Source organism: Pseudorca crassidens, chromosome 19 (assembly GCF_039906515.1).
Source record: "Pseudorca crassidens isolate mPseCra1 chromosome 19, mPseCra1.hap1, whole genome shotgun sequence".
Classification (NCBI taxonomy): Eukaryota; Metazoa; Chordata; class Mammalia; order Artiodactyla; family Delphinidae; genus Pseudorca; species Pseudorca crassidens.
In genome coordinates, this window is record NC_090314.1 from 15,620,038 (window position 1) to 15,643,508 (window position 23,471).

The following is a 23,471-nucleotide window of genomic DNA, read 5'->3' on the forward strand; positions in this document are numbered from 1 at the left end:
CAGGGAGGAGATGGGCAGGGGTGCAGACTTGTAATCGGGGACTCTGGGCGGCGGTCCTCGCATCCCAGCCGGTGGGCAAAGCGCACGCTTCCAGCTGCCTCTCTCGGTGACCTCCATCCGCGAAGGGCGAGCGGGGGGTGGGGGTGGGGTGGGGCGGGGCGGCGGGTGCGAGCCCCGGGAAGCCCACGGGGCCCGGGAGGGGCTCTCGAGTGGCCCGACGACTGGCCCGGGGACTGGGGCAGGTACTTGGACGGCCGCAGGCCAAGGATCGTCCCCGGGGTCGGGCGCAGCGAAAACACCTTGGGAGGCGGCGCCGCACGGCTGAGCGCCGCTGCCCTGGGAATAGGACGGCGCTCAGCACCGCGAGCTGAGAGCACTTTCATAAATTTTGTATGGGAGGCGCTCCGTGAGCGGGGGCGGGGAGCGGAGAGAGAGAGGGAGGGAGCTAGCGAGCGGAGGAGGGAAGGAGGGAGGAGAGGTGGGGGAAGCCGGGGGGGAGAAAGGGAGGCGCCCCGCTCCGCCGATCGCACGGTTCTGCAAACGCGCGCCGGGCGCTTTCCCCGGAGCTTGGCGGTGCGTGCGAGCGCCCTTTTGCAGCAACCGCGGCGGCGGCTGCGGCCCGAGGGGGCGGAAAGGAGGGGGCCGCGGCGGGGCGGCCGGGGGGCGGCGTCCCCCCTCAAAACCGCCTGCAAAGTGCTCTGGGCTGCAGAAGCAGGCCGCCAGCTCCGCGGAGCAAGCAGCTCGCCCCGGGGTTGCCGGGCAGCGCCACGGTTGCCGGTGTGCGCCGGTGCCCTCGGCGCGGGGCTCGGGCTCACCATGCCCCTGCGGGGCCGGGCCGCCGGGCACAAGCGGATCCCCGGCTTGCCCCCGCCTCGACGCGCTCGGATTAGCTGCAGCCAGCGCCCAAGGATTTGAATCCGGACCCTGGGAGGGAGCGCGCCTAGGCCGACCTCCGAGTGGCGGCCCCGCGGCCAACATGCTTCGCAAAGGTGAGTTGGAGCCGCAGGGGCAAGTTGGAGTTGGATACGCACGGGGCAGAGCCGCGAGCCTGGGAGCCGCCCGAGAGCTGCCAGGCGCCGGGGCTCCGGGCCCGGGAAGCAGCTCTGGGCAGTCTGGCGGGCTTTGCGGGGACGCAACCGCCGAGGAAGTACTGCTGGAGGAGCTCAGCCCCTGACTGGGGCCAGTAGCGAGACACGGGATTTGCTCCCTGGATCAAGCGGCCAGGCCTAGGGTTCTGGCTCGGCGAGGTCATTTCGAGACCACAGTGAGCTGCCCCTGATGGAAGGGGCGCCGGCCTCCTGGGACCTTAGCTTTGCCAGTATAAAGTTTTGACTTGCAGGCTCCATCCCCTGCGCGGGCACACGCCGCCAGCTTCTGCCGCTTTGGCGGGGCCGGGTCCAACCTGCGCTCCGGTGCAGCTGGCGGTCAGTCACCGCGCGGCCCGGCCGCTCACTCACTGCGCGTCCTGGTTCCCAGGTGGGGCCCGGACTCGGGCACCTTCCCTGTAGCCCCGCTTTGGTGGTCCTCAGCAGCGGGCTCTGGACACCCAGCGGCCGAGGGTTGGTGCCTAGCCCCTGCTGATCGGTTCCTCAAACTTTCCTTCTGCCTGGAGCGGAGGGATGCGAAGGCGGAGGCCGTGCCGGGAGCGAGCGCGGCCGGAGCCAGGGTCAACTTAAGAGACCGCGACCACCTCACGACGAGCCTTGGGCTTGTCGAGCTCATAGCTGAGCGCTGCAAAGTTGGCGCGGGCGCTGGGGAAGTCCCGCCGCGCCCCCACGTGGCTGCCGCGCCGGGAGCTGTCCCCAGGGCCCAGGGAGGGCAGGTGACCACGCCGTGAGCCCGCGAGCTCCGCCAACCGCTGCCCGGGCCTCTGCGTCTACCTCTCTCCCTTCCCAGGTCCGGGTGGGCTGCGGTGCCCCGTCGGGACCCCCTCGTCCCTGGCCCGGGCCGAGCGGCTGACGAGCCGCCGGCGCCTACGGCTGGCTGCCCGGGCCCTGCGGGAGCCTGCTGAGGCGGGTGCTCAGGTAGCGGAGGGGCCTGATCCCTGCGCTCCGCGCTCCAGCCTTAATCCGCCCCTGTTTCCATGGCAACAGACCGAAGTGTCGTAAGCACAGGATTCTGACCTCACAGTAGGATGGGGAAGGAGAAAATGGGCAGGGGGGAGGTGGCGGAGGAGGGGGAAGCAAAGCCCGGAGATGGGCAGGGAGGAGCAGATGTGGGGGTGATGGAAGAGACCCCATAAGCAGGTCGGACAGGTAGGTGAAGAAACCACGCCTGCGCTGGAAGCAGTAAAGGCGGTGTGGTGGTCCCGGCTGTCTCAGTCCGACCCAGGAGCCTCGGTTGCCCCACCGTGTCAATATCCACAAACTTGTGTGTGACTTGTGCCCTCCACGTGGGTCGGTGCAGTGCAGGGGGGAAACGCTGACTGCCCTTCACTGTGGGTGGGAAAAGCCTCTGCGGCTTGGTTGGAGAAACCACTTCACGGATACACCCCAGTTCCTTTTCCTAGCAGAAAGGGACTAAAAGCCTTTTCAGCAACCAGCGGTGTTGGCCAGAGTGTGTCTGCACAGAGAGGATGCTTTTTTACACAGCTGAGCGCAGGCCGAGGTCTGGGCAGCCTGGGCCAGGAGCGTGCAAACTTGCCCCAGTGGGGAAGGCTTCCCAGGCAGTTTTAAAGGCCGCCATGTCTGGTCTGCAGGTCTGTGATGGAGATAATAGAGAGGAACTGACATCTCATCTCCCTTTTGGTCTTTTGTCTTTTGGCAGTTTACAGTTAAAAACGAGCCATGAAGCAGCCCACGCACTTTATTTATATGGTTTAAGTGCCCAGGGAGGCTGGAGCAGCCTCCAGGAGGCTTTTTCTCACATCCTTGCTAGCCAGAGGCCCAGCTTGGGATGAGTCCAATGCATTCTGGGGGCCGCTTCCCTCTGGGGGAGGCTCTTTACCTTGCCCAAGAGCTGGCCACTGGAGGCTTTGGCAGTCACGTGTGTTTGCCACTTGGGCTATTTTTCCCTTCCTGCACAGCTTCATTGGCAGGAGAGGTTCTACCAACCAAAGAGGCTTCCACCTGGATTGGCCTGAGGGAAGCAGAGCAGAGAAGTCCTTTGCTGGGCTGGGCTGGGCTGGGCTCCAGCGGCCTGGAGCCTGCTGGTGGGACAAGGTGTGGGCAAAGGACTTTTATTTGGGTCCTTTCCTGGGCAATTTTCTCCCTTGGCCCCTGATCCTGGTCCCCAGGACTGGTCTCTTTTGCGCATACTGGTGCGCACACACACACACACACACACACACAGGCCACTCAGATTCTCTGTGTGGATTCTAGGTGTGTGCCCAGAGACAAAGATATGACTGGGGCTGGTGCCAAGAGGGGTGGCCCTTGAAGTTTCTGCTTCTCAAATCGTTCCCAAAAGCTCCCGGCAAAAATGTCATAGCCTGGATTCAGACAGTTGTTGCAGTTTCCCTGCCTAACAGATGCAGAACCCTGTGTGGGGTCCTGGCTCTGAGGGAGTTTCATAGTTTAATTACGATTTGGAAAAGGGTTTGAAAGATGAAGAAAGAGTAGCCCTCCCTAGTTCCTGGGAGAAGAGAGGACCACGAGCCCTACCCATCCTGCAAAGAAACCCCAGAGGAGGAAGAAGGTGAGAGTAGGGATTGGACCACAAGGGTCATCCCTCTGATTGCTGGTTGTCCTATTGCAGTTAACATGGCGCTGACCCCAGGCAGGACGTTTTAGGAACTGGGGGTGCCCTACCTCTGTGAACCAGAATAGCCCTGCTGCTGACAGCGCTGGTAGCTTTAGGCTTCAGCAGCTGCCCTGCTGGCTTTTCCATCTCCTGGCCTACCCCAGAAGAACCAGGGATATAAAAAGCAAATCTCTGGTCAGAGATGAGAGATGGTCAGGGCAAGCGAGGCCCCAAGCCACCCAGCACCATCCGGGAAGGAAGGGCAGCCTGCTGGGGGTTTTGCTTTGCAAGAAGCGGCCTGCTTAAGGTCAGGATCTATGGTTTTCATTTTTAGAGCTATAAAAACAGAATGCAAATCAACAGCCTCTGGGCACATACAGAACCTTAAAGTTTTTGTCTTGTTAAGCAAGGAAATAGAGTGCCAAGTAGGTTTTGTTAAGTGGCAGTCTAATTAATAATTTAAAATCTTGTAGCTGTCTTTCGTTAGAATTTATCTGTACATCAACCACAAAATCAGTCAAACACACTCATTTATATAAGTTAATGCCATCCCTGCATAATTCAGCAAGAGCTAGATGAAGGCCTGCAACCCGGTAAGATGCATTTTGTCCTTTTGGTTTCCATAGCCTGATGGGCTGGCCTAGTGGCTAGACTGGGTCTCCTTTGTGGGAAGAAGGGAAGCGTAGAGGGGCCATGGGGTTGTCAGATGCTTGGTTGATTTGAATCCAGAGGTTCCCTAGGGAATCAGAGAGCCTCCATGTGGCCAGGTGTAAGCAGGCTCCTCTTGGAGCTATTAGTGACATGGCCCTCCTTAGCCCCAATGGAGGAGGGAAGTGGAGAGTGTTCCGTGGACAGCCAAGACACTCTCCGTTCTGCTAGAGAAAGTATAGAGGGGAAATACAAGAGCCGTGTCTAGAGGGCTGAGATATGAGGCTTTTTAGCCCGAATCCAGGTACAGAAGCGGGATTTCGGTCTTCCCAGCCCAATTCTGTCCCGTTCACGTAATGCAGCCTAGTGAAACCAATGACACCAAGACAGTTTCCTGATTTAGGAGCTTCCGGACTTCTTTCCTCAAAGCTCCTGGTCCTTATGCCAGCAAAGAGAAGCCAATAGGAAGAATTTTAGGGGAGCACCAGGTCACCTCAATAGAGAGGAGAGGCAGGGTGAGTTGCTAAATAAAGTCCATGCGTGCATTTTCTCACCAGAATCCAGAATAAAAGCAAGGAAAGCAGTGCAATGCTCCCCTTTTGTGAGCTCACACAATGTGGAAAATGTGTTTTGGTTCCGTCTCTGTCATGCCAACACAGGGCCAACTCCTCACTGCAATTTCCAGGTCCATTTTCTACAGAGGAACTGTTCAGCGCCCAAACTCCCAGCGTGGACATACTGGCTCCTTTACTGCAGGAATGAGCCTGAGTTTCTGGTCTCAGATTCAGGCTACCAACCCCGACCCCCCTGGAGGGTTAAACAGCTCCGTTTTAGGAGACCAGGTGGATAACCAGAGCAAACAGTGGACTTGATGCCAGGAGAGGTTCTCGGCCAAGTTTGAAAAGAGGAAGTCTCATTAGGAAAAGGAAAAGACGGGGAAAAGGGTAGGTGTTTGCCCCCTGACCTGTGGCAGAGTTGGGACCGAGGAGGGTGAATGGGACCTTGTGGGAGGTGAATCCAACTCCAAGCTTTGGAGTCAGGGCCTGAGAAAGGACAGAGCAGAAGCTCACTCTCTGGAGATGAGAAGGAGGGGGCAGGCATCATGAAGGATGTCAAGAACGGATCTGTTTGGTACCATCTGCAGTGAAGTGGTGGTTAAGGTTAAAGCAGAGAGGAGATGACAGGGAGGGAACAGATGGCCGAGGAAGCAAAATAACTGGCGAAACGGGAACAGAGCCTCCAGGGACAGCAGAAGGCAGGACCTCCGTGCAGAGTGCTGGAAGCAGCCCTTTCCTCGGGGTGTGCTGACCAGGCCACCCTGGGTAGAAGTGAGTCCGAGAGACGAGTGAGGCAGGCACCCCAGGGCGAGGACTTCCTCAAGGCTTGGGAGAAGACCTAGGGAGACATCAACTCCCAGGCAAGGGGGCCCAGGAGCAGGGACCTTTGGATGTCGTTGAACTGGGGAGAAGAGGCACGGCTGATTTGGTGTCCATTACTAGAGCAAGGGGAGGGCATGCGGGTCTCAGAGCATACTTGGCCAAGCCTGCTGGGAGGAGGGATGGATGCGAGCTGGAAGTGGGCGTCAGGGAATGGACTGTTCTTCCCAGCCTGCCTTGAATCCGACTGCGCCAGTCCCTGTCCGCATGCTGACAATAGCTGCTTACAAGTAGTGATGGGCCAAGCTGAGTGGACTTCATGCCTCACTTCATGCAATCTCCACAATCACCCATCAAGATCAGCGTGTGCTTGTCCCTGCTATCAAGATAAGGGAACCGAGGCACAGACAAATGAACTCCCTTGCCCTGGGTCACCCAGCTGGTACACTGAGTCAGGATACGATCCCAGGTTTTTCTGCCACCACGCTCTTTTCCGTGCTCTCTTAACCTTTAAGCTCCCCTGCCTCACATGCCCATCTGCCTTGATTTACATGGCATTTGTTTGCGAGGTGCCGGGCACTGCTGAATCACTTGTGCCTCGTTACAGAGTTCCCTGGTAGTTCCCATGCACTCCCCTTCTGGTGTTCATCCAGGAACATCTCTGGCTGGGACTTGGGGCTCCTGATACCCTGAACCCCTCTCTCATGTGTCCTGTCCACCTCCACACACACACTTTCTGTCTGGGGAGACACACCCCTCCCCTACTGTCTCCTGCTCTGGATTCTTCATTGCAGACAAGGATGAGACAGTGGGCCAGCACCAACCTGCCCGCTTTCATGCCCTTAAGAAAGGTGGAGCCATGGTTTATCTGGGGGCTGGGACTTCTCCATAGGTTGCCCTCCGTGGGTCCCCTTCCAGGCTGTCCTGGTGGACTGGCTAACAGAGCCACACCCCAAACTGGTCGGTGACTAGGGAGCAACAGCCTCTGGTGGTGGCAGTTAGGCTGGATGAGGGAGGTCCCTCCACCTGCACCTACCCCTCCTCCTTTGGAATGTTCCTTCACTCCTGAGGGCGCTCCCATGGCCCAGCCCTACCCTGTCGGCTGGGAGGTAATTGCAGAACTCAGAGCTGTCCTCCACAAGGGATTTCTCCTGCCCCCTTCCGGCCGCGGTTGCGTACCTGAGAGACCCATCCTTCCTGCAGTTTGGAAAAGGAAAAAAAAAAAAGGCAGAGTCTAGCCGATCTCGTGGTATAGAAGAGCAGATTCCCCCCTTGGAGCGAGGAGTGCCTCTCCTTCTCGGTGTGGGTGGGGCGGGGTGTCAGATCTAACAGATTCAGCGGGGTGCTTCCGAACCTGTGATTACTGTCTAATCAGTCAGTGAACTTGGGATCCGAAACTGCAAACAGCCCCTGCCAGCCCCTGCTATGTGATTCAGAAGAGGTGCTGTGGAGGCCTCCGTGCCGACATAGCAAGAGGGTTGGCACAATACTCTGTGTGTGTGTGTGTGTGTGTGCAGAGACACACCTGGTGAGCGTGCAGCAGGCTCCGGGAGTGCACGCCAGAGGTCCGCTGTGGCAAAGCTGAGCGTCCCGAAAGCTCAGCTGTGGGCTCGGGCGCTTAGGTCGGCACTCCCACCCCGGGGCCTCTAGCATGATGTTGGAGTGGGCAGGCCGGCGCTCTGCATGCCACGTGTCGGGAACAAAGCTCAAACGGGTATATGGCTCACCCGCCCACGCAGGGATGGGTGGGCACGACTCATCACATGTCTGCCAGGGGACAAACCACCGCAGCCCTCGGAGCCGAGGCCTCTTGGTAGCGTCCTGGGCTGATTCCAGGGAACGGTGGCTCTGTGGTCGGGGTGGATCTGCAGGAAATGGAGCAAAACAATTCTTCCCCGAGTCAGGAGAAGGGCTGAGTTACCAGCTCTCAGCCCACAGAGGTGGCATGAGAGTTACTTGTGCCTCTAAAATTGTCCTAGCAGAGTTCGCCATGTCTCTCTCTGGGCACCTGAGCCAACACGTCGTGAAGGGGGCTTTTATAGAGAGATTCATGAGGCCCTGGGGGAAAACCGGCATTCTTCTTACCGTGATTTATTTATAGGGCGACTGGATGATGGGAATGGAGACTAAGGTGCCTCCATTAGTGAGAAGTGCGCAGGCTTCCTGCATTTGACATTTCATGGGGCGACTCCTACCAGGGAGCTGCTTTTCCTTTTAGAAGGTTTTACCTTTAATGTTCTATTCATGGGCTTGTCTGAGCAGGCTGGGAGGAGGAAGGAGCAGGCGGTACGGTGGGCTTCGGAGGAGGCGGGCCCGGGTAGGTCACGCAGTGGCCAGCGTGGGGCAGCCCGGGCAGGCTGGGCGGAGGGCGAGGGCTGTAGCACGCCGGCCACCTCCTCAGCCTGTGCTGCAGGCAGCACGTCTCACGGTGTTTACCCTCCTGTCTGTCTCTGTCTTCACCGGCCGCCAGGCTCTGCCTGTAGCAGCAGCTCTGTGCGACCCTGGCTTTGGCCTGGCTAAGACCCTTTTCTTCCTGGGGACCCTGGGGCTCTGGAAAGGACCCCAAAATTGGAGTCCCAGGGCTGGGTTTGGTTCCGTCTCTGTGGCTGACTCACTAGGACCCTGGACACTGGGCCTCAGTTTCCCCATCTGTAATACGACTGGATTGACGGTTTGACAAATGTTTTTCGGCAGTAGAAGAGTTTCTTCAAATCATGTCCAGTGTTAGAGCCCAGAATACAGAGCAGATAGCGCAGGTGGCCCTGGTCAGAGCTGGCTTGAGGGACCTCCTCCTCTGGCCTCACTGCTACCCTAGCAGCTCCTCCAGCTTGGGGGCTGGGGTCCGCCGCCAGCAAGCAGTGCCGGCAGGAAGGCCACCGGCTGTGTCGCGTGCTGACGTAGAGGACACCGCACTGCCCACGGGCCTGGGTTTGAGCTCTGTCTCGTGCAGCGGGGCTTGGACCCCTGGTGACCACTTAGCTGGGAGAAGCTGTCCACACTTGGAGTCTGCTTGCCCTCACCTCCCCCTCACCCCTCAAGGAGGACACATCAGCCGTCACTCCACTGTCACCTATCTGGCTTGACGCTGACCCTACCAGACATTTTCCTTGTCTCACCTGACGTGGTGGCCTTTGACGCCGTCGACCATAGTTTCCCTTGGCTTCCCCGATGGCCGCCCCCCTGGTCTTTCTCCTGCCTCTGTGGCTGCTCCTTCTTAGCCAGCTTCACTACCTCCTGCCATCCTTCATTGTGGTGCCTCCCAGGCATAGCTCTGGGGGTGTCAGTTCAGCTCTGGGGCTGTCAGCTCGTCCATGGCTGTAGCGCCCATTTACTGACCCCCCCCCCAACATCCCATCTCCAGATGAGATGTTGCTTCTGACGTCCAGAGCCATCCAGCCAGCTGACCCCTCCCCCAGATGTCTCCACTGGCAGCCACACAGGCCCCTCAAACCCAGTGTGTGTGAAACCATGCTCTTACTTCTACTCTGAGCTCTGAGCAAGCTCGCTCTTTCCCCATTTCTCCCATTTCAGCATTTGGCAGTACGATCCCTGCAGGTACCGTTAGCCTGAGAATTGGACCCACGAACGTCCCCCCTCACTCCACCCCTCCCCATTAGTCTGAGATGTGCTGCCTGTCCTCCCTCAGCATCCTTCGTGCACCTCTTCTCCCTACCTCCACCCTAGCCTCGGCCACCATCCTCTCCCCAATCACACCAGCAGCCTCCCTGCCTCTACTCTTGCCTTCACCCAATCCAGCCTTTACGTGGTGGCCAGATTCTACAATGCGGTGGGATCTTGTCCCTCCTTGTTTAGAAGACTTCAGTGATTCCTTTTCCTTCCGGGGATAGTCCAGACTTCCCAGCCTGGCCGTCAAGTCCTCCTCTCTTGCCCCACCTGCAGCCCCACCCTCTCCTCTCCCCACTCCCCACTTTGAACTCTGAGGTCCAGCTCTAATGAACTTCTTTCAATCCCTCGACTGAACTGTGCTCTCTGTCTGTCTCTAAGGATTTGCAACAAGCAGCTCCTGCTGCCTTGAACACTCTTCACTGCTCTCTTCCCCTTCACGCTCATCCTTCAGGACTCAGTTTACACATCACTTGTCTGGGAAACCTTCCTGTACCCCCTGGATTGGGGAGCCAACCTCGATGTCCCACCATATCCTGTACTTCCGGTCACAGTACTCTATTTCTTTTTTTTAATTTATTTTTGGCTGCATTGGGTCTTCATTGCTGCACGTGGGCTTTCTCTAGTTGCGGCGAGTGGGGGCTACTCTTCGTTGTGGTGCAGGGGCTTCTCATTGCAGGGGCTTCTCATTGCAGTGGCTTCTCGTTGCGGAGCACGGGCTCCAGGATGTGCGGGCTTCAGTAGTTGTGGCACGCAGGCTCAGTAGTTGTGGCTCATGGGCTCTAGAGTGCAGGCTCAGTAGTTGTGGCGCACGGGCTTCGTTGCTTTGCGGCATGTGGGATCTTCCCAGACCAGGGCTCAAACCCGTGTCCCCTGCACTGGCAGGCAGATTCTTAACCACTGTGCCACCAGGGAGGTCCCACTCAATCTATTTTATTGCAATTACCTTTATGTTATCTGCCTTCCCCGCTGTATGGCAAGTTCCTTGAGGAGGCAGCTTACTCTCTACCCCGCCGCCCCTTCAGATCTGCTCTCCACCCTTCTCCAACCTGCTCTCTGTCCTGGGAGCTTGGTCTGTGGAACTTCAGCAATGAGCTCCCATGCCCTCTTGCTTCCAGCTGGGTTCAACCAATGGTGGGTCGCCATGGGCTCTCTGTGTCCCTCCACCATAGGTCACCCAAAGGTTCTCCCAGAAGTATAGCCTGAGACAAGGATTCAAATGCACGTCTTTATTTGGGAGGGATCCTAGGAAACACTAGGAGACGAGTGGGGCAATGAGACAGAGAAGGGAAGAAGCCAATAACAGGTGTGTTATCGTGGACAACCAGAACTTAATCTCACTGGGGAACTTCAGATACAGTCTAGAACATGCACCTCAAAGTTCTCTCACTCCAAGGGGAGGGAGCTGGGGTATTTATACACAACTCCCATCCCTCACTGGCTAAGTGTACAGTTCCCCTGGAGAAAGCAAAGACAGCTTCCCTGCTAGACGAGGCCCTCAGGAAAAGGAATGCCAGTTCTGACAGTTGGAAGTCAGTCTGGTATATGTGAAAGGGTCAAAGCCCTCACAGCAGCTCTTTCTCCAGACTCAGTAAGAGCTCCCTCTCCTCACTCAGCTCTGTGGGGAGGGGGCCTTAAAAGACATTATCTCTTAGGGTTTCCTTACCCACTCTTCTCATCTTTATTATGTACTCATCAAATTACTCGATCTGACAGTGCTCTGTTTTTCTTACCAGGACCCGACTAATACAGCGTCCTGCACAAAATAAAATGTGGCACAAGTGTGACACTGGGTAAAGAGTACTGAATCAATAACTAATGTCGTGTCTTTATGAGCTGACTGCCAATGTTGATTGAATGTTGATTACATGTTAATTGGAACACAAGGAACCTGGTACCAAAACCTAACTTTTAAATTGCTCTGCAACTGTAAGAAAAATTAAATCACGATAACCTAGGGCTTAAAAAAAAAAGATAAGAAAAAAAGAAACTTCGTATCAGGAACCGGCAGGAAACAGATTTTTTTTTTTTAAGTGAGGAGTATGGAGAAAGGTGTCTCATGGTTTTCCCTGTACAATGCCTCATTAAGAGCAGAAAAGGCAGGTTGTATTAGTCCCAAGTTACAGATGAGAACACTGAGGCGCAGAGGGGCTACAGAGCTCATCTAGGGCCCAGGGCTGTTGCTGCCTCACCCCAGCCCTGTTCCATTCCTCTGTAGGCAGAGAAAGCTAACAGGCACAGAAAGACTGGGCAACTGGGCCACAGAGGACGTCCAGCAGGGCAGGAGCTATGTCGGGGAAAGAAACAGCACTCTCACTCAGAAAAGTTTAGGGCTGTACTTGGCAGGTTTTTATGGAACAAAATTTGCACCATTGATTCCGTGGCAAATGAAAACCTCTCGTGGACATTCTGGGCTTCAGAGATCTGAAATGTTTAAATGAGGCAAAGCTGAGCTCAGGTGGTGCCTGGGGTGAGAAAACTCGGCCTCTTTTGCCTTCTCTCCCATCTGTGGAAATGCCTTTTACTTTGAACTACTTCCTCTCCTTGCAGGGAGGATGTTGCCCAAGCCTGCGGTTGATACAGCATCTCTGAGCAGGGGAGAGAGGCGGGGACAGTTCACAGGGCCACGCTCAGGAGAACGCACCACCCGAAGGGGGAACTTTACCACCAAATCATGGGGCGGCAATTGGCCCTGAGGCTGCCTCAAGGTAGCAGTGGTATCGTCTTCCTGTGATTGGCCCACTGCCCCTGGTGGACTGGTATTTCTGCCTTCAGTGAACAAATGTGATGGCAGGGATTCAAGGTAGCTCATTGGAAATGGCGGGTTATTGCAAAGAGATGCATGACCTGGACTCCAGAAGCCTCCAGGAGAGGGGCTAGCTCTAGAAAGTAGCAACCTCTCTGTGGTCTCTCTCATGGCCTCTCCTTCCACCTAAGACAGCTACTCCTGCCCCTGCCCCACTGTCTGCACCCATGACTTTTCACCTCACACAAGGGCCAATATGGCCACCCAGGGCTGCTTACTCTTTTTTTTTTTTGCGGTACGCGGGCCTCTCACTGTTGTGACCTCTCCCGTTGCGGAGCACAGGCTCCGGATGCGCAGGCTCAGCGGCCATGGCTCACGGGCCCAGCCGCTCCGCGGCATGTGGGATCTTCCCGGACGGGGGCACGAACCCGTGGCCCTGAATCGGCAGGCGGACTCTCAACCACTGCACCACCAGGGAAGCCTCTCCTTGGCTCTTAATGTGGTCCAGGCTGTAACCCTAGTACAAGATCAGAGATCAGTTCCATAAGCCCTTGCCTTTTACTCCTAAGCACAAAACATAGAACTTAGTTTTGTGTAAGGTCTTGCTTTTTTTCACCTGCTGCCTCATTTCTACAGCAGCCTTCTCTCCCTAGAGTAACATTTTTGAACTTTGCAAATAATGCATACACGTGGCAGAAAACATTGGAAAACCACAGGTTGGCAAAAAGAAGAAAATCACTATAATCCCACAAGTCGAAGAGTGGGAACCCTCATCCCTCCCAGGGCATATGGTGCATCCTTCCTTCTAACCTTCTTTCCTACATTCATGCAAACGTGCCCTTGTTGCATTAACAGTAGATCTCAAACGCCTTTCTAGGGTGGTCATTCGAAACCTGTTTGAATGACCGCAGAATGTCCCTCGTCTGACTGCCCATCCTCTGGGTTGTGCGTGGAGACGGTTTCCCTCTTTTTTATGCCACAGCCCACACCTGTGCACATGCCTCGGCCCATGTGCTGTGTGGGCTTCTGGGCAGGGGAAGTCCTTCATAAGGTCTTCGTAAGGAAGCCAGTGTGAGAGGTCAGTGATGCCCCTTAGGTAGGTGAGCTTGACACTACCCCAAGTAGCAGACAGCAGGATGCAAAGCCTTCTGGTTATTTGAGGAGGAGGAGGGTGTGTGGGGGGGTGGGGGGCGGAGACATGGTCTAGGTCTCCAGCGAAGTGGCCTGTGAGCACACCAGAGGGGGAAGATGTACAGAGGCATTAGCTCTCCTTGGAATCAGAGTGGCTTGTGGCACCAAAAACTCCTGAGGATGGAGCATGAGGAAGACCACGGGCCTGGCCTCTGATCTGGACCAGGGGATTTGGGTGAATTTGACAGATTTGCAGACTCTTTGGTGCTAGAAGAGACCTTATAACTCAGCGGAGGAAACCAATGCCCAGAGAGCCGTGGTAGGTTGCCCAGCATCACACAGCATCGGGTTGGTGTGTTCCATACGATGTCCAAAGCATACTGGCTGACAAGATTGGTAACATGCCCCTTATTTGTCCAGGACCCCCATCGCCAGCCTCTCCCTGTACCTCTACTCCGGTGGAGCCCTCATTGGTGGCCTCTGCGGCTGTGCTAGTGGCTGTCCCCGCTCAGTGGAGGCTTTCTCCCACAAGAGGAGAGGGTCTGGTAGGGAGAGCTCATTCCAGGGGTCAGTGGCTGAGCCCTTCACCTCCAAGTGGGGATCTGGCCAGACCTAGATTCAAGTCCTGGGAATGACCTTATTTCTCTGAACTTGATTTACTCCATCTGTAAAATGGGGCCACCAAGAGCACCTGTCTTGTAGGGTTGTGAAGCTTAAATGAGGTGATGCTGATGACGTTCTTGGCACTTTACCGTGACCCAGACTAGGAGTTCAACCAATGCGGCCTCAGTATTAGTAGCATGAGTGGTCACTTCCTGTGCTGTCCTTCCTGTGGGCCAGATCTGAGTGCCCTTTGAAACTTTGCCTCTCTGTGTCCAGGGCTGAGTCCGTGTGAGTGGACAAAATGACATAGGCCAGCCCTGGACAGGGGGAGGAGTCTCGGGACCAACAGGGATGGGTCACCTTTTTTGGGGAGCACTGGCTCTGTCCTGAACTCCCTGCCCCCTCTGCCTACAGTCAAGGAGAAGTTCCGTAAGGCAGTGCGGGGCTGGGGGGCGGGGGAGTTGGAAAGCATTCCCAAATGGTTTTCACTGGTTCAGGAAAGTAAGAAGAGGTTGAAAGCCTCCCCAGAAAACTGGGACATCATCCACCCACCACTGGCCCACAGCCCTGTCTTCTCCTCAGCTGCCTCTTCCTTCCCTCCAAAAACAGGGTCTCCCTGATCAGAAAGGAAAGCCTGGCCCCAGCCCAGTAACTCTGTCTCTTGGGCTGTGAAATGGACACTGCTTCTTGCCTGGTTCTCCTCAGACGTATTCCTGGTCTGCTCGGGTTTGCCTGCTGCCTCTGTATAGAGAGATGAGTAGCTGAGAGCAAAGGCTGTGGAGCCAGATGGGCGGGAATCAGGGCCCTGCTCTGCCACTTACCAGCTGCCTGACCTTGGGCAGATGCTTTTAATTCTTTGGGCCTCAGTTTCTTCATCTGAGAAGTGGGGCCAATGCCATCTGCCTCTTGGGGTTCTGAGAACTCATGACAAGGTGGGTGTAAAGCACCTTCCTGGCAGGTAGCAAGGCCTCAGTGAAATGCTGCTGCTGTTCTGTCTTCATCATCCTGATCTGTTATCCAACAGCCCTGTACCGAGGCCTACTGTGTGCCAGGCTCTGTGAGGTCTTCAAGTACCAAAACGAATGCCATAGTCTGCTTCTCAGTGGCTTTGCCTCTTGGTCATTTTCCTCATTGGAGATCCCTCTCTTCGTTTTTGTTTAGGGCCCCACCTTGCCCTGTGGCAGGATCCACAAGAAAAGAGGCTGGGCGTGTATACCTGCCTGCTGGGGAATCAGGCCTCAATGGGCCTTGGGACCCTGCAGGATGCCTTGGCATCTTTGCACCAAGCTGGTGATCTGCCCACTTTTCAACAGGCTGATACAGTCCTGGGGCGAGCAGTGTGTGTCTGGGGAGCTGGCAGTGCCCCTGGGCAAAGCCCTCAGAAGCCTGGGGCAAGAGCTGTCACCTCCCTCACAGAAGAAGCTGGAATCGATTTCTCTCTCTCCACTCCCTTGGAAAGAGCAGCAACATGGGAAGGGGTGGGGGGCGGGTATATTATTGGTTATTGGTGGGTTTGCCCTGAGAGAGCAGGGAGCGGGGGAGAAACAGCTGGGGCTACGTGCCTGCCGGGGCCCAGCCTGAGCAGCCCCAGACGGGGACACAGATCCTTCCCTCCCACACCCTCTCCTCCACTGAGAAGGGGTCCGGCTCCTCCCTGTACCTGGGTACAGAGGCTCCCTGGTCGCAGGCTCTGTTCGCCTCTCGGCTGTCCAGCCCGCTGGGAACTGGCCAGGGCATTTTTTACTAACAAGCTAGCCACACTACAAACATCACAATCTCAACAGAATTAACAAAAAGAAAAAAAGGGAGACAGAGACAGAAAAGGGAGAGAAAACAGTCCTTGCACAAATGCCACTGCAGTGTCTGCCAGGACCTAAGATCTGGTACTATCTATTTTTTAATAATTGAGGGTAATAAATACGTATTTCTTTCTCCTCACCACCCCCCATCCTCTGCGGCTTGTCAGCTCCCTGCGTCTCTCCTCTGATCAGACCAAGTCTTCCCCAAGCAAAAAAAAAAAAAAAAATCCTTTAAGCAAAAAGGATTAAAGCCTTGAAAGTAGGTCTGCCTGAGCTAGGGACAGGAGGGGTGGGTGGGAGGTGGGCTGATCCCACAAGTCCCTGTGGGGGCCTCAGGAGCAGAGGGCCATGCCGGCTCACTCCTTGCAGCCCATTGAGTTCCAGTCCCAGGCAGCCCAGGCAGCCCAGCCCAGCCCTCCACTGGTCCCTGAGGAGGGGCTAACCTGAGAACCAGGGTCCCCCAGTCCCCCACAGTATAAGACGTAAGAAAGAGGGCTTTGGTTTCAGTTCCAGCTTGGCTTTGCAACCTGGCTTTGTGCTTTAGGAACCTGTGTGAACTTAGAGCGAGCCCCTGAACCTCAGTTTCTCCATCTGTAAAATGGGAATATAAATAGTACCTACCTCACAGAGGATGAAATAAACTAAAGATAGCCCAGTGCCTAGCACATGGTAAATACAAAATAAAGGTATTATTTTAATCCAATTCTTCTCAGACACAGAGAGCAGTCTGTAATCTCCCCCATCCCATGGCCTTCCACAGTTCTCAAGGGCCTGCCAGGCATGCCGGTTTTTCATGCGTCATTCCCAACACCCCATGAAGAGGGGGTTGAGACCGAGGCTGGGTGGTATGATCAGGAGCCTGTCCTGAGGCTGGTGGATCAGTAGGTGATAGAACTGGAACTCAAAGTAGGACTTGCATCCTTTCCCCCACTTCTGATCTTGCCACCCTTTCCTCCACCCCACGGTGGCTTCCTGACAGGGCACCCAATATCCCCAACTCTGGGTGCAGGAACCAAACCAGGAATCAACACAGGGAAGGTCTAACCTGGCCGGGAAGGGAGGGCCCGGCAGGGGCAGCTGTGGCTGCTGCTTGGCAGACCCGCCTTCCTCCCCCTGCAGCTGCCAGCCTTTGCAGTTCTGCTGAGGCAGCAACCACGCCTGGCCCAAGTGGGCCTCCCTCCCTCCAAGCTGGGCACATGCACACAGGGCTGGCGGCAGGTGGCAGGCTGTGGGCCCTTGCACCTACCCAGGCCCAGAGCCCCTGGCCGGCCCCAGTGCTCAGTGCTTGGCCACAGGGCCTCTAGGACCCCCCTGCCCATTCCTGGGGACAGCCCTGCCCTGGCTGCTCTGGGCCCGAGGCAGGAGAGGAGAAGCACGGCCTTGAGGCCGGAGGGCAGGAAAAGCAGGGAGGGAGGTGGCTATTTATAGCCAGCTTTGCTTTTGTTCCTTTTCCAGCAACGCTTCTCTTGAAATAGGAGCAGGGCTGGAGGCTGCGGCTCTTCCCCAGCCGCCTGTAGTCAGTGCGCATGCGTGTGTGCCTGTGTGCCTGTGTGTGTGTGTGTGTGTGTGTAGGGGGGACACACATGTATAGGGATGGGGTGGCAGTGGACACTTCAGTGCAAGTGTGTGCAGGGATGGGATGAGGGGATGGTCAGCTCTGTGGGTATGTACACCAACACGTATGGAGGTGGAGATGGGTGTTCTTTGTGAGTGAATATGTGTGTACTCGCATATACACATGCATGTATAGGGATGGGGCAGCTCTGTGTGTGTGTGTGTGTGTGTGTATGTGTTTATATTAGTGGGCACACACATGACCCACTAATATAAGGGGTGGGTCAGCCACTCCTTAGTTGCTGTGTGCATGTATGTGGGCATGTGTACACATATATATGTAAAGATGGGATTGCAGTGGGCTGGGCATGTGTGTGTGTACCTGCCCGTGTAGAATGTGATGTGAGCAGCCTTTTAGGGTGGGTCTATGTCCATGCAGCAGGATTGTTGGAGAGTAGTCACCCTGTGTGTGTGTGTGTGTGTGTGTGTGTCATAGTGTACATTCGAGCAGAGGGGTGGAAAGGGACAGCAGCTCTTATTGTGTGCACAGCCGACTATGCACTCCATGGGGGCATGGACCCTGTCTACCCAGCACTCTGTGTCCCCAGCACACCTCTTCCGAGCAGGGAACAGTAAATGGATGACTAGGAAGGAGTTGTGTGTGTGCCCGTGTAAAGGGACTCCAGGGTCCTAGCCGGCTGCAGAGGAGCGTGGCAAACCCGCCCATCCGGCAGGCATTTGAGAGCACTCCCGGAGTCCCCCTCGGTGCCCAGACTACTCGCGGTTCTCTCCACTTCTCCGAAGCCCGTCAGGCCGGTGGGCAGAGCGCGCCAGGGCGTTGGCGCGACACAGCCTTAGGTAGAAAAGTGCGACCTGATGCCGGGCGAGCCTGGTGAGGAAGCGCCCGGGCTCTGGGGGCGCTCCTGGGTGTCCAGTCTGGCCCCCGCGTCTCCTTCTCTGCCTCCGATTTCACATCTGTGCAATGGGAGAGTGGAGCCGGCTCAGGGCTGCTGCTGGGATCAGAAGCGGGAGGACTAGAGAAGATGCGGTTTAGCACAGCCCAGGCGCTCCGGCAGCGGCCGATCAGGCTCGGGCTCGGGGGTCTAATGGCAGGACGCACGCGGGCGAGGGAGCGGGTTTCCGAGCGCGGGGCCCCTCCCGGCCCTCTGGCCTAGGCGCCCGCGGGGTGGGAAGCGTTTCCCGGGCGGCCCACAGCTCCCGCGCCGCAGCAGAGCGGTAACCCAGATCTGTCAGCGCGGCCCAGCGGCTCCGTAGCAGAATCCCCGCCCCGGGAGGGGTCGGGCCAGGAGTACTCGGGTGCCGGCCAGCCCCGGAGGCTCAGTGCGGGGCGCGGGGCCCGAACCCAGCCCCAACCTCCGGGCCCCGCCTCGCCGGCAGCTCCGGACGGATGCTACAGCCCTCCTGCCCCTCCCCCAAAGGCCAAACAAAACATAGTAAATATTTAATCCGGGCCAGGGAGCCGAGAGGCCTCCCCGCCCCCTCCGCAGCCGTCTGGCTCCTCCGCCAAACCCGTTCTCCTCGGTAATGAGGCAGGAGCAGCAGGGATCGATCGCGGCCCGGGCGGGGTGTGGCTGGGGGCCTGAGCGCTCGGGTGGCATCGCTCTTCGCCCCCCAACCCCCTCAGCGGCCCCAGACCCGGGAGGTCCGAGCCGACCGGGCGCCCGAGCTTGTCCAGGAAGGCCAGCGAGGAGGGTGCTGTCGCGCCCTTGCTTCCCCCCCGCACCCCCCCCGGCCCCCCATCCCCCCGTCTCAAGCCTGTGTGAGTTTGGGTCCCGGGGGAGGAGAAGGGGTGGAGGGGGTTCGGAGAGGAAGGAAACAGCCCGGGGGAAGGGGGCAGTGAGAGTGGGGAGACAGTCCAATCCCTGCGGGTGCCTGAGCTCCTGCCCCCAGGCTCCAGCAAGGCCCCGTGGCCCAAAGCCTGCAGGGACCTTGGGTGAGGCCTGGGTGGGGCAGGGACAGCCAGGTGGCCAGTTAGGAGAGGCTGGTGAGATATTTCTATGGTGCTGTACTCCTGGGCATTGCCTGGGAGGATACCTAGAGGCGTGATGACATCCTTGCTGCTCATTCATTCATGCAGCAGTTCATTATTGAGCACCTACTATACGCTAGTCATAGGCTGCCAGGAAGGGGACACCCAGGTTGGGAGCCTGCAGTGAGATTACGTTCCAAAGGAGGAAACAGTTAATGAGTAAACACGTAAGGTGACTTCAGATAGCGATTGAGTTTAGTGTAGAGAATAAACTGTAATGTGATATTGTGCTTGGCTGGGAGAGGACCAGCTTTAGCTGGGGTGGAGAGGGCGCTTATGACCAAGGGTCGGGCCAAAAGCATCTCAGGCAGTTTACAGCAAGCGCAAAGGCCCAGAGGCAGAGATTGGTGTTCTAGGACTGGAAAGAAGGCCGGGGAGGCTGGACTGTAGTGAGTGGGGGAGAAGCAGGCAGTGGCAGATCCCGTAGGAGCTTTTGTAGGCCATAGGAGGAGTTTGGATTTTATTCTAAGTGCAGCGCAAAGGCATTAGAGGTATTAAGCAAAGGAACGGCGTGATCTGATTTACATTTTAAAAAGCCTCCTTAGGCTGCAGTATGGAGAATAGAAGGTAGGGAGTTAAGGGTGGAGGCTGAGAGGCCAGACTGGGGGGCGGGGGGTGCAGTGGCGCACAGGAGGGAGGCTGGTGTTCTGCCTGGTTTGGACAATGACTGTGACGTGGCCACTAAGGCCTGTACAGCTGGTAGGGCCCCCCAGCAGCTGGAACAGCCTGTTCCTGGGCTCTTGGCTGGCCGAGTCCCCGGGTTGTCCCCACCCTGTCTCTCTGACCCAGACTCCACAGAGGGCTGCCCAGGAAGTTTTTTTAAGGAGCATTAGAAAATGTTGACATGTTTCTTGAAACAATTTCAAATCTGATATCTCTGACAGATTGAGTTTGTAACCAGCTTTATGGTTTAAGCCTGCTGGGATTTCATCAAAGGTGTCTGCTGTTTACCCAGAACCATCGCATTGGAGAAAACGGCAAACAGACCTGCATTTCTATCTGATTTCACTTTTTCCCTTTTCTCCTGAATTTAAGTGCTTGTGAAAAGCAAGGCTGATAAGGCAAAGCAGTGAGGCTCAAACCCTGAGGAGGGGTCTCAGAAGGAGCAGAGCAGAGGTTTATAAATAGAGCTGAGGAAAGTTAGGGGTGGCTGGCCTCCGCTCTGGCAGGCTGAGAGACACTCCCAGCCAGCAGCTAGCTCTCCGCAGGGGGGCACAGAGAGGGTAAGGGGAGATGGGGAGAGCTGCTGTCCACCCCCAGCCTGGCCAAGATTCCTAGGCCATCTCCTGGTGTCTGGTGTCTTTACCAATTTCCAGATCATTTCAGACTCTGGCAACAATAAAAGACTAAACATCAGCTCCCACTTGGAAAGCAGCGGTGACCTAACCTCGGAGATGGGTTCAGTGAGACAGACCCAAGCTTTCCTGGGAAAAGCCCGAGCGAGCAAACAGATCAAAAGGCAAACGGGAGCCCTCTCACGGAAGTGCCAGGAAAGTCACCTTCCTCCCCTCCTCTGCCAGCGCACTTGGGACGAAGCCCCTTCTCCTACCAGGAGGTCTGCGCCAGGATGGGGCAGGGCCCAGGGACTCTCATCACAGCCTTAGTGCTCCCTCTGCCTCCCCAAGGATTCTACCTTAGTGTTATCACCACCTGCCTAATAGGGTCTGCCTGTTGACCCAGCAGATGTTTCAGCCTGATGGGGGAAATGCTGGCTCTGCAGCCTAGGAGGAGAAGGTGTTCGGACAAATTTGGGTTAAATGTGCCTTGTTCAGTTGCTTGAGCAACAGCTAGTTAAGTGCATGGGTTGCTTGGCCGTACAGGCCATCTCTTACCAGTTGTACATGAGACCCACTTGAAGGTCAATCGATTTGAACCAGTTAGCAAGAGGATAAGGACTTGTGCATCCTGAACTGACTGTAGATCTTGCAGCAAGCCACTAAGAGGGCTGCTGCAGATACAGAGTGCCGGGCAGAACCAATGTGCTCTCTTGCCTGCTGGCACATGGTGCTTCCATCGATGGCAAGAGTCAGCCCCCTTGTCTCTGGGGTGAGCCTGCAAGGAGGAGAGCGAGGGAAGGCCAAGGTCTTGTCCTCCCAGAGCCAATTCTAGGCCCTCCTGCTTGTGGAGGCTCCCCTCCCCCACCTTCCTTTCACAGACACACAGTGAAAGCTCAGAGGGCTGAGTTCCATCCCCGTGGGATCAGGGCATCATAACAGGCTTCCTGTGAGCAGGGAACCCACACACTCCAGTTACAGGACCTGCACCCAGGGCCTTAGGAATATTAGTTGCCATCTTCGGAGGGGCTGCATCATCTCATCTTTATAATAAGCCCCCTCTCCCCAACCCAAATAGGTATTATCCCCTTTCCTAGACAAGGACACTGAGGCTTGGAGGTGAGAAGCAGCTGGTCTGCTCGTGCTGCCCAAGTGATTTGAGCCCAGGCCTGGCTGCCTCTGGAAGCTAGGGCCTTTCCACCTGATTGCACTGCCTGCAGCCTTCTCATAGGTTAGGTAGGGGCAGGGGTTTCTTCGGAATTGTGGGCATAGGAGGAACAAGCTCACCAGCTGGCAGGAGAGGATGGAGTGGGCCCTTTGGCATTTTCTGGCCTGAGAACATCTGGGCAAATTCAGACTGTGGGAAGTGTTTGCCCTGCTTTTGTCCTAGGAGGGCTCAAGTGGGTGTCCTGTTGGGAGAGTTGGTGGGTCCATGGTAACAAAGTAGGCGTGGGCACGGGGGGACCCTGCTCTCTGCCTCCTGAGTCATCCCATCTCCAGCCCAGAATCCCTGGGCTCCTCTCTAAATATCCTCATAAAAGATGGAAGGAAGGCCACTCCATCCTCTCAAACTCTCACCCACCACTTTCCCCTCAATACCTTATCCTAGCACTCAGCGTCTGTGAATTCCATCCAAGCAGGTGCTTCTCAGAGGCAGTACAACCTGCTTTTACCCCAAAGATTGGGAAATGTGATCCACGAGTGGGACGAGGGAGAAGTAAGGTAGACTTTTCTGCAAAGAGTTTTTGATTCTGTGTCCCCGAGAATGGGCCGAGTCAAAGGAGTCATGGGGTCGGGGGTGGGAGCTGGGCAGGCTTTGCCGTTATTCCAGATCTGGTAGCTCACAACGGTTCATGGGAAATTGCCTCACCTCACAGCGGTTTCCTCTTGATAGCGTCGGTGATGGTGAATCCTTGGCCATTGAGGGTGGGAGTGACTTTTTTCGAAAAGGCCGAGAGTAATTTGAAGCTGTGTATTATGAATAAATGAATGAGAAATTTGCAGAATGTGATTTGTTTCGTTGTTGGAATTTTTTTTTTTTTTAGGTTGGAAACAAGCTGGCACTCAAGAATTGAGCCACTTTTCAGACAAGAAAGTTCCAGAAGTGCTTTGCGTGATGGCAGTACCTTGAAACGGGGGTGTTGGGGGCAGGGGTGGGGCCTGAAGCTGACTACTTTGGCAGAAGGACAGAGGAAGGGAATTGATGCTTTGTGGGGCCACTACATGTGCAGACACTTATATACATTACCTCAACTGCCTGAAATCATTTTTGGAATAAGGCCAGTCTATAAAAAAAAATTCATCAATAATCCATTATCTTGCTTACTCTTCACAGTAATCCTATTAGAACAAGTTCTTAGCCCATTTCACAGGTGAGGAAACTAAGGCTCAAGGAAGTTAAATGACTTCCCAAGGCCACAGAGCTTGTAAGTGTCAGGGTCAGGATTCAAACCTGGGTCTGACTGACCCCAAACTCAAGGCTCATTCTTTTCTGGATGTGTAAGTTCTGGTGGACCCACCGCCCTCCTCCCCACAATAACACACAGATTTAGTTTCATTATGTCAAGGTGACGTCATTTGGGCTACATTCACCACTTAAAAAAGAAAGCAGGTCATAAAGGAGTCATGTGCTAGGCCGAAATGCTGACTGTGTGTGGTGGCAGACGTCATCAGCAGGCGTCAGGGGACGCGTGGGTGACAATGGCAAGGCATGAAGTATGGTGTTTATTAGGTACTGGCAAAGGCTTGGGAGTTCCAGATGCCAAGCGATGATAAGTGGAGAGACTGCCTGTCTCAGCTCCAAGCGCTGAGCAGGCTCCCAGGTCGGTGCCGTTGAGTCAACCGGACCCTTGAACAGACTGACGCTGGGAGCTTTCCTGACCACTGGTGAGACAGGCCCCCTCTGCCTTGCTTTCTTCCTCCCCCTCTTCTTCCTCTTCTTCTTATCACTGTACCGGTGATAACTCGTGCTGATGGAGCACTCCT

General features: G+C 56.0%; 1 protein-coding gene across 1 annotated transcript in view; it reads left to right on the forward strand.

Annotated features, from left to right (window-relative positions):
- Window positions 1–474: 474 nt before the first annotated feature.
- RTN4RL1 (reticulon 4 receptor like 1) overlaps window positions 475–23,471 on the forward strand; it is a 66,096-nt gene continuing 43,099 nt past the window's right edge. Inside the window, exon 1 of the mRNA XM_067715969.1 lies at window positions 475–989. Coding sequence (XP_067572070.1) covers window positions 977–989 — 13 coding nt within the window. The 5' untranslated portion in view covers window positions 475–976. The remainder of the gene's footprint in view (window positions 990–23,471) is intronic.